The sequence below is a fragment of the Ranitomeya variabilis genome, chromosome 7 (genome assembly GCF_051348905.1).
Source record: "Ranitomeya variabilis isolate aRanVar5 chromosome 7, aRanVar5.hap1, whole genome shotgun sequence".
NCBI classification, from domain to species: Eukaryota; Metazoa; Chordata; class Amphibia; order Anura; family Dendrobatidae; genus Ranitomeya; species Ranitomeya variabilis.
The window spans coordinates 183,609,800-183,621,238 of NC_135238.1; the positions used below are offsets into that span (position 1 = coordinate 183,609,800).

Genomic DNA, 11,439 nt, shown 5'->3' on the forward strand with positions numbered 1-11,439 from the left:
GCCGCCGTCACTCAGGAGCGGAGAGTGCGACTGCATAGCGATACATGGAGCCGCACGCTCCGCTCCTGAGTGACGGCGGCAATGCCGGGTATTACCATGCAACACTCGGACGTATTTCTCACATGTGTGATCCTGGCCTTAAAGGTCCTGATGTACTGCAGGAAGCCTCGGGCAACAGTGGCAGCATTCAGGTGTTTAACCCTTTCAACGCTCCGGGACATGATATGTGGTGAACTGTCATATACCGGAGTGTGGTACAAACCTCCTCACAGTGCTAATTAAATATTGTCGAACAAAACAACCCTGCATGATGTGAGGGACCATCGTTTAGTGTCCGGTGTGTGGCTGTGCACAATTGGAACGCTAGTGGCTCATCACCAACTACTGAGCGACAGTTGCTTAATGGTTGTGTGTAAAGGTGTCTGATGCTAAAATCATTGACAATCGAGGTGCTAGATGTGGGTGATAGCATGATAAATCCTCCCTTGTAAAAGGACTTTCACAGGACTCTGCACCCACACTTACATCTGGCTTCCTTCTTCCTGATTTTCCAGGGCATGGATTATTATTGTCAGAATTCTGAAGACACGCCGACTTGTAACCTACAGAAAGAGTAATGTGATTGAGGATGGGGAACAAATGGGAACGTGGATAAATATGTGGGCAGGACATTACCTGGATGGTAAACATCTCTTCCTCACAACACAAGTCATAATTAGACTCTGCAGAATCCTAGAAAAAATAGACATCTTAATAAGGACAAGGAATCTGAGTCAATTCGAATTGTACATCAATCAGAGCATGTGCCATTGTGAAGTCTCTCTGTAAACCGTGCTATAAATTATAGGAAGCATGCTCATCAACATATGTAAGTCCTAAATGAATGGGATTCTTCATAGGGGGCTTAACAATTATATCTCCGTGGCTGATGCACACAGCCACTAGGTCTTTAACAGGGTTAGAGTACAGAGTCTCCCACAAATTGTAAAACCCCCATAGCCCTGCTGCGACTTGGTATTCCAGAGAGATTCGCCCAAAACAGGGACCCCCCCATCCAAAATGCTTCCAATGCATGTCTATGAGAAAAACATGCCCAAACTCTGGGGTCACAGCTCTGTAGTTGTAAGTCCTGAAAATGAGCCCTTTTAGGGGAAGAAAGCCCAGGGTCTGCCCTTCAAATAGACATCAAAACTGGGTTAGTGATTTATGCACTTACATTTTGTCTCCCAGCCATCTTTCCTCACGGGCAGTGTGAAAGCAAGTGAAGACATGCCCCATAGGCAAATCCTCACCTCCGCTTCCTCCTCTGGATGGCCAGTGCTGTAACTCAAGTTTAAGACCACACCCCTTAAAGAAATAGAACAAGAAATGATATTGAATCAAGCAGACAATAAAGTATTTGAACACTAGTCAGTAGTCACTGCAAGCAAGAGTGGAAACACTACAGGCTGAGCCATCTACATTCAAGGTGTAGAGCAGTGTTCCCCAACTCCGGTCCTCCAGAGCCACCAACAGGTCATGTTTTCAAGATTTCCTTAGTGTTGCCCAGGTGATGGAATTATTGCCTGTCCAGGTGATGCAATCATCACCTCTACAATACTAAGGAAAACTTGAAAACATGAGCCGTTAGTGGCTCTTGAGGACAGCAGGAGGCCCGGTCCATGTAAATTACCATATCGTGAGCTGGGTACCAGCATCCCATTTACCCCTGTTCCTTCCTGGGCTTAAAACGAGGGTGAAAAAAATCATAGTCCTAAATGAATGGCATTCTCCATAGGGAGAAAATCAATCATATCTCCATGGCGGTGTCACGTGGCCACAATATCAGAGGGTGAGAGCACGAAGTCTCACCAACATTTTGCGACCCCCTCTCTACTTCCTACCACTTAGTTAACAGAATATCGTTCATTTTGCCTGAAATGAAAGTGAAATGCTGCATTGAATCGAGAACAAGTAACATTATGCGGAAAAAAGCACACCATTGTTTTTCTGATGAAATTCTCTATACGAGTGACATATTACACGCTTGGGGAAAAAAAGTTTTTTACCCCCCTGTTCCCTGTTAAAATGGCTGACATTTTCATTTTTTTGGCAGATAGCTCTACAGCCTAAGTGCACAGCCACTAGCCGTTTTAGGGGTTGGAAGCCAAGTAAGTTCCCCAGATTTTAAGACCTGTTCCCCCAGCTGCGGCTTGCGGCTCCGGAGAAACTAGGCCGTGGTTCTGAGGGCCACCACTCCCATGCCGTAAGCGCCAGACATTTACCCGAGTGGACCGCTGACAGTCTGTTCTTCAAATAGACACTGAGACCCGGTTGCTGGGACTTGTGGTTCCGGAGAAGCGTGCCTGGAAAAGCAAGAACTCCCCTTCCATCCGATTGACAGTATCGAGAGATGAATAACGAGGGGAATGAGCATCTCTTACCCGGCACTACCCATGGGGAATGGTATTGAAAGGGAGCCCACGATCTCGGCCCCTGTTGTATGGTACCCCAAGTTACAGCTGGGTGAGGATGGTCTTAAAATTTGTGGGAGAGTCTGTGCTCTCATGCTCTGAAAAATTTAGTTTCTGAGTAGGTCAGCCACGGAGATATTATCGTTTAAAGGTACTCTGCCAGCAGGTTTTTACTATGAAGGCAACATGTTGCAGGGGTTAAATAAACAAACTTGAAATCTCTTGTTCAGCAGTGCTTTCATTTTTGTTAAATTTATCTTACATCTTTTCAATTTAGTGATATAACATTGTTGCAACCAGAGGCACTTGTCAATTTCTATAGAAAGCCTGGTGTGAGGGAGAGGCACATTTCTCAAATCTTCTGCTTTGTTGAATGTACAAAAACATTTAGGGTAAGTTCACACAGGACGTTTTTTGTTGCTTTTTTTCTGCAGCAAAACCTGATCATCTTGGCAGGAAAGAAGCTGCGTCAAAAACGCAGGTTTAGGTGCGTTTTTTGTTGCGTATTTGATGCGTCTTTGGTGCATTTTTTTTGGTGCATTTTTTTTCTCTTTGTCCATGCTAATGTCCATGGATTTTCAGCAGCAAAAACGCAGCAAATAATGATACCTGCGTTTTTGCTGAGTTTTTTTCAACACCCATTCAAGTCAATGGGTGAAAAAACCAAAAACGCTGAAAGAAGTGACATGCTCTATGTCCAAAAAAATGCAGCAAAGCACAAAATACTGATCAAACAAAAAACAATGTGTGAATAGTGTGAAAGTAGCCTAAGAGAGAATATTTTGTGTAGTGTGGCCCCAGACTGATGGGTGGGTGAGTTCCTTATCTTGCACAGGGGGTGGAGGGTGGAAGGTTTCCATACAAGCAGCTATATGGCACTTTGCAACAGGTCTTGAGGGAGCATATTGCTATTATTCAGCTGTACCAAATATTTTTTTTGCATCTACTGGAAGATGGAGATCAACAAGCTGCTCTGCAAGTTTTGTTTTAAACTTCAGAGACAGTTGCGGAAACACCTCCACCAGGTTTGCAGAAAAACAGCTTCACCAGAGGAGCTGGATAATTACCTGGACGAGGCTAAGAAAAATAGATATAAGCTGCTCACTTCATTGAGCACTGTATCTTTTGACGCTCTTGATTTTAAGAAGAGCAAATTTTCAGACCCCCAGTCATTTTTGGTGGATTTTCTGGAACACCGTGGCTGTATCGTCTCAGATAAGCCATCAGAAAGGTAAGAAATCTATGTTATTCAATATATGAATGTCCAGCATTTATTTAAAAATTGTAACCAGAAACTCAAATAGGTGAATAATTTAAGATTTTATTGATAGCAGTCAAGTGTCAGAATCCAGTGAAAAAAACAGTGTACAAAATGTTTTGGTCAGTAAACTTTGACCTTCATCAGTCTTACTAGTATTATCGTGCCTAGAGAAAGACAGCCTGTGATAATGACGTGCAAGCAGCAGCGGCATCCACCGCTATGCAAGTAATGCCCATACACTGTTTTTTCACTGGAATCTGACACTTGACTGCTATCAATAAAGTCTTATATTAATCACCCGTGGAGTGCTTGGTTACAATTTTTATTGTTCACGGATTTGGTGCCTACCAGAGCACTCAACCAATACCAGAAGTGCCACACTTTTCTGATTCAGCATTTATTTGAAGACTTAATTGATGGCAGGTAGTGAGTCCTATTTCAATGGAAGCCTTTAAACAGAGGATGGGCAGAAACCTGTTAGGGGAACCCGAACTTTAATTAAAAAAAAAACAAAACAAAAATACTTGATCTTTCATCCCTTCTCTCCTGCTTGCGCTTCTTTCAGCCGAGCACGGGAGAAGGGATGAATGACGGCTTCAGCACCACAGGCAGGGGACAGCGCTCACTGTAGTGATGTCTCTCCTGTGGAGGCACGTGCACACGGAGGAGAGTGCACACTGTTTTACGTGTGCACGTGTGCGGGACGCTTTGCGGACCATGCTGACAGAGAAAAACGGACATGTCTATGTGTTTTCAACACGGACACACGGTCTGTGAAAACACGCACATGTGCATAGACCCATTCATTTGAGTGGGTCTACGTGTGTCAGTGTCTCCGGTACATGAGAAAACTGTCTCCACACGTACCGGAGACAATGACATATGAAACCGGCCTTAAGCTGATTTCACACGGCTGATATATTCCTGAGCCGTTATTTGTGGAATAATGGCCGTATGTGCAAAAAATCAATCCCTTTTTTCCCTGACTTTAAAAACAATAGTGTGCTTTTTTTGTTACATAAAACAATCTGAATGAAAAGTTATTGAAATTGCTTTAACACATGATATGCTGCCAAACACGTGTATGTATGCATAAATGAATTTTTTGCAATTGTCAACATATCTTTAGGCCACCAAGTGATGCAGAGCGCATCTGTGATGAGGATGTTTCTGAAGAAGCTGGGTAAGTTTAATTTACTAGTATGTTAATTGTAGCCACATGAATATTAATAGGTGTTCTGCTGGTTGTAACATGTGCCCTAACATTTCAGGCCGAGCTCCCACACCCCACAGCGTAGGAGACTGGCTATTGCTGGGGTCTATGAAAAACATAATTTAGATCACCCCCTCTTGCAAAGCTTCGGAAACTTTTTGAGTAAGGAGTTTGGTCAGGCAAGCATCAGTGCTATGGTAAGTGTAGTTTTCTATTAGTCTACCTGTGTTTGATAGTTTCTTTACACATTCAAACCCTAATGCAGGTATGTCAAAGTCATTTTATTGGAGGCCACAGCAGATTTTACCTGCAGAACTTTCCACACTTCTGAATTTCAACGCAAATTTGCTACGTCTGAATTCATACGCGTGAAGGACTCCTCGATTTCAATGGGTCCATTCACACTCAAAAATGTATTGGCAAGCATGCACTTGTGAATAGGTTATTGTGCATGTCCGACAATGGTGGGAAATGGCACAATTATAGACATAAGCTGTATAATATTCTCCACATAGTCACAAGTACATGTGAATAAAAACTGCACCAGCAAATTCACGGTTCAGTGCAGAGCAAATTTATGGGTAGCACATTCACAAGTGTGAAAGGGGCCCCGTGTTTGACATGTATGCCCTAATGTATATTTATATTTAATCACAGATGGACCATGTTGCGAAATTTTTATTCTATTTGGACCCAAGTGATGTATCTACCAACTTTCTTAAAAGTTTTGAAAAGAGCGAGGAATATTTCAACACGTTTTTGCTTTCAGACACAACTGGAAATACAATAAAGAAATACCTTGGGCATATTAAGCAGTTTATTCATTTTTTATCATCAGAGGACTGCCCAAACAAACTAGATGAAGAAAGTAAAACAGCTGTTGGTCCATTTTTAGAAGGGTTAAAGAAAATAGAGCAGAAGGCAAACCAGAAGGACACTAAGAGCAGAATAAGGCCGTAAGTAGCACGCTAATAGCACTGCTATGCTCTGAGCGTATACAATGATGTTGGTAGAAAATGCATCGGAGAGATGGGAAGTCGCATAGATTATCACATAAGGTCTAGACTTAATGTTCACTACAGAGATTTGCTTTAAATATTGAACTTAACAGTAGTTATAATTTTCAGTGATTAATGCTGCCTTGGTAGTTTTACTTATGCTCCTCTACTCCTTCCTTGAAAACAAACTTTATACTTCCATGCCTACTTTTTATCACCCACAGTTTGAAACTTGAACCCCCTACCTTCATCTCATGTCAGAAGGTCCTCCAACTGGCAAAACCCCAAGTGAAAACCATATTTGAGCAGGCAAGCTCGGGGATACAGCTGAGTGAAAGCAAACAAACCCTGGCTGTGTATTATCTGGAGGCACTGCTCATCCTCAAACACCTCCGTAAACCATCTGTTCCCCAAAACCTGAAGGTAAGATTTTTATAATTGCAGAAAAATAGTCGCTGCCCATTAGAAACTTGCTCCGTGTAATGATATAAGAGGTCTCTAAACCACTATGCCATTACGTGGAGCTTCTGTAGGACGTGGGCATACTCGCACCCTCCATCCACCTGCTGAATCTTCTGTTCAGTCCCCCATCCCTTAGGGTCACCGGCAGCCACTGGGATCTTCCTCTCCTTGTGGCACTTTCAGACTTTACAGCTAATTTACAGTCATGTGATCAATGTAGGAGTGTGACATCACACGTATACCCTGATCATGTGACTTCAATGCAGCTAAGAAGTTTGAGATTCCTTCAATAAGAGGAAAATCACAGCTGCTGGTGGTGACAGAGGGATGGGTGACTGAACAGAAGGTGTGGAGGTTGGATGGAGAATGACCAGGACATGGTAGGCCGGTGAGTATGCAGTTTTTGGATTTTATGCGATCTCACTACCGCTAAGTCGCCATGTGTAAAGGCTCCCGGCAAACTTATCACTCACGGCACTTGACAGCCACGGGGACAGCAAATCACCTGATAGTCTGTGTATTGGGACACTTATGCCATTTGTTATCTACCTTCTCTTCTAGACCAAAGAATGGCTTGGGAGGCAGCCCTATGAGACGTCAGATGGACAGAGGCTGTGCATCATAAAAACAGAGGAGGATCTAATTATATTGGATGATGAGGATGAGCAGGTGAGGCTTTTTAAGGTTACCCTATGAATTATATAGAGCACAGCACCGTATTGTTTGCCTCCTTCCAGAAACAGTGCCCCTTCTGATTTGTGGGTATGTGATTTGTAACACCACACAACTGCAGATCAGATGGAGTGCTGTTCCTGCAAAGAGGAAGCAATGCTCTACCATGACCGGAGTACCCCTTTAACACGATGTCTTAATTTTCACAGAATTTCCAAGTATATTTTATGCACATAAGGCCAAATCTGCAAAAAATGACAAAAGAAACGGTGCCCCAGTTCCTTTTGTCCATCCAAGGCCAACCTATAAAGAATTCAAGCAGAGACTTGGATCGGCTTTTTTCAAGGTATGCCAGCGGTGGGAATAACAATCTACTTTTTACTGTAGGGTCTACCATGCATTTACCAATACAAAATTCCTGTTTTCCCTCAGTTATCAACTGCCCCAACTGTCCTGGAAGGCTGCAATGGATGCGTTTGACAAGTGGGCACTGGATGAACTTCCAAAGGCCAAAAGGGAAAATGTGAGGGGGTATGTGCAATATCGCAAAAGGAAAAGTGTGAAGAAAGATTTGGCATACTTGGTGAGCGGAATGCTCATATTGATGACTGTTAACGAAGATACCGAGCGAGAAACTGAAACGGCAGGGTAAGAGCCCTAACCTTCTCTGCAGGCAGCCTCACATGCCATGTTTCATTGCATTACATGTAAAGTGGAACTCCGGTCAAGACAAGTTAGCCCTTAACTTGATAGGGCACAACTTTCTGATTGGTGGTGGTCCTGCCACTGGGACCCCCACCAATCACCAGAAGGGGGTCTGAAAGATACGGATAGGGGATAACTTGTTTTCACTGGAGTACCTCCTTTAAGTAATTATGGACTAAAATACACGATTGGTAACCAATTTTTGGATGCATGGTCAACTTGGACACCAATGTAGTGAGTTTATGGTAAATTACTTGTCCTTAACTTCACAGATCTCCAGTGGTGAAGAGAAAGAGGAGCACAACAGAGGAAAAAGACAGCAATGAAGAATCTAGCAGCGAGGAATCTGGTAACAAGGAATCTGGCAACAAGAAATCTGGCCGCTGGGAAAAATATAGTTACTTTCAGAAATTGCTTGAAATATGTCCTGTTCATTTGAACAACACTGTTCCAAAATTAAGTATATGCAAAGACATAACCAAGAATAATGCTAAGCATTGCCAGAAAAAGTGGAGGCGGAGCCAATATCAACTAAGAGTTGCAGATGTTGCTGGTGAGTTCTTATATATTCATTTTAATGGTAATTCTATGTCTGCATAAAACCAGGAAAGGATGTCTTGGAAAACTACAGCTTTGTCAAAGCAACCTTATTAATAATAATAATAATAATAATAATAATAATAATTCTATAGCTCCGACATATTCCATAGCACTTTACATTAGAGTGGACTTGTACAGACAATAGACATTACAGCATAACAATAACCACAGATGAAAACAGATACCAGGAGGAATCAGGGCCCTGCTCGCAAGCTTACAACCTATGAGGAAAAGGGGAGACACAAGAGGTGGATGGTAACAATTGCTTTAGTTATTTGGACCAGCCATAGTGTAAGGCTCGGGTGTTCATGTAAAGCTGCATGAACCAGTTAGCTGCCTAAGTGTGTAGCAGTACAGACACAGAGTGCTATTAACTGCATAAAGTGTATGAGAACATGATGAGAGGAACCTGATTATGGTTTACGGTTTGTGAATGGGCCACACAGGGACAGTTAGGCTAATTCGTTGAGGCGGTAGGCCAGTCTGTAGAAATGTGTTATTAATAATGTAATGCAATTCTTTTTCCCCTTGCAGGGCACTTTAGGCATAGGCCCGAAAAAGATGAGGTGGCAGCCTACATAGAAAGTCAGGGGTGGAAAAGTAACTTACCAGGACTAGACGATGTCAGGCAAGCTTGGAAGAAGCCCGAATCCAGAAAAGAAGCCGATGACAGCAAGTACATCATGGACATGGTTAAATCGCAGGAATGGAGAGGACTGGTGATTACAGAGGACCACAAGAGGGGTGGCAGGAAGCTAATGACAACTCTTTGGTTTAAAAAGGGAGACATTGTGTGCGATTACCACGGAGTACTTATGGACGCAAAGGCAGCAGAAAAGTTTCAACAGACAATTCAGGATGGAAACTGCTACATGTACTTTTTTCACTTCAAAGAGAAGTGGATGTGCATTGATGCAACTGAGGAGCCTTGCCAGTGCCACCAAAATCTGCCATCTACTTTTGGGAGAATTATTAATCATTCTACAAAAATGAACAATCTAAAACCAGAAGCTAGATGCCTTGACGGCAAGGACCCGGTAATCCTCTTTGTAGCTTTAAAAGATCTCACACCAGGGACAGAGCTGCTGTTTGACTATGGAGTCAGGAGAAACCAATTTGGGGAAGGAGCAGATCTTCCTTGGCTGGACAGCTAGTGCATAGACTTTATAAGAAAATGCAGCAGTAACCGGTGTGACATACGAAAAGCTGACCCTTATCACAGCTTTATGTGCCCAATGTTCATTAAATGGGTTTGCACATGCACATTAAAGGGGTTTTGCCATGAACAAAAGCAAAAAAACTAAAATACCTAGGGTCATGAAGCGGTTAAATATCAGAGACACATATATAAGATTATCTCAGCACAGGAACATTTTTTCTAAACACATCCAATTGTGGAAATTATTATTATTATTATTATTCCAAGATCTATTGATTAAAATTAATTTTATTTGTGGGAAAACCCCATTAACCCCTTTTACCGTTGTCTGAAACTTACAATTTGTCAATAAAACATTTTCTCTATTAAGTTCAATGTAGCGTAATTATTATAGTTTGGTAATTGGCAGCTTTATTCTTGTTAATGGTGCAGGGTTTGTAGAGCTATCTTGCTACTCGAGAGCGAAACAGTGGCCAGGAGTAGAGGGTATGTACATGTGAATTTTCCGTGAACTTGCTTGAATTTGAGCTGCAAATTCACACAAAACATCTTGCGGTTCCACTTCACTGGAACCACAAGTCCCAGCAACCGGGTTTTGGTGTCGATTTGAAGAACAGACTGTTAGCGAGTCCACTCTGGGAAGGGCGAATGTCTGGCAGTTACAGCACAAGAGCGGGGGCCATCAGACCCAGGTCCTAGCTTCTCCGGAACAGCAAGTTGCAGCCAGGCGAAACTGGTCTTAAAATCTGGACAATTTCCTTGGAATTTCAACCCCTAAAATGGCTTGTGGCTGTGTGCTTAGGCTGCGGAGCTATCCAGCAAAAATATGATAATGTCGGCCATTTTGACAGGGAACAGGGGGGGGGGATTAAAATTTTTTCCCACTCGTGTGATATGTCAATCGTATAGAGAATTTCACCAGAAAAACAACGGCGTGCTTGTTTTCTGCATAATGTTTGTCGTTCTCGATTCAATGCAGCATTTCCCTTTCATGCCGAAAGTCACAGCCAGGCAAAATGGGTCTCAAAATCTGGGGAATTCCCTTGGCTCTCACCCCCTAAAATGACAAGAGGTTGTACGCTTACGCTGCGGAGCTATGCAGCAAAATTATGAAAATGTCAGCCGTTTTGACAGGGAACGTGGGGGGGGGGGGTGTTGGGAGTTAAACTGCCTTCCCCATACATGTGATATGTCAATCGTATAGAGAATTTCACCAGAAAAACAGCGTGCTTTTTTTATATTTTTTTACACTTTTACACTGTCAAGATGACTAAAGATCTTGTCTTCATGTAGAATAAAAACTGGGAAAATAGAAAGCAACCTCCTACAATGCTGAGGGGGGCTTCATGGGGAAGGGGAGATTTTTTTGCACTTTTAGAAACTGGGTTGAGGTCAGTGCAGTAAAATACAATGGCGTTAGGCCATGAAATGTTGTGCTGCCATGCAATTAATTGGAGTATTTCTAATCCCTTGTTTTTATCCCAAAAACATTCAGTAAAAACTGAAGGGAAGGTCTCACTGTGTTGCGCCAGGTCTCTCTTCGAAGAGGATTTTTTTCCAATATCTGAAGACGCTGGATTGACGTCCGTGAAGCAAAGGGCGTTTGTGCGATGGCCGTAAGTCTGGCGGTGAAGTGCAGTTGATGGCACTTTCTGTAGGATTTTGGGTGATGTATGCGAGGCTGCCACTCGGAGACCCTTCCTTTCTGCGGCACACAACTTTTGCTTGCCATAGCAGAGGGGGTGATGTGTTTTTTGAGAGCAAATGGCACATGCTGGTTCTTGCAATAGTTCACCTAATCAGCTTGGAAGCACAGTGCCACATTCAATGCCAAATGACTGGAGTTGTAAAATGGCTGCAATTGTAGGGTGTTTTCAGAGCTTTGCTGTGCGGCCTAGAGAGGAATCCTCAAAAAT

General features: G+C 42.9%; 1 protein-coding gene across 1 annotated transcript; it reads left to right on the forward strand.

The window, feature by feature from the left end:
• Positions 1 to 7,593: 7,593 nt before the first annotated feature.
• On the forward strand, positions 7,594 to 9,518 carry LOC143786279 (N-lysine methyltransferase KMT5A-like). Its single transcript, XM_077275555.1, has 3 exons — positions 7,594 to 7,707; positions 8,037 to 8,317; positions 8,899 to 9,518. Exons 1-3 carry the CDS (start codon positions 7,652 to 7,654, stop codon positions 9,516 to 9,518), a joined length of 957 nt encoding a protein of 318 aa, XP_077131670.1. The 5' UTR covers positions 7,594 to 7,651.
• Positions 9,519 to 11,439: the final 1,921 nt, after the last annotated feature.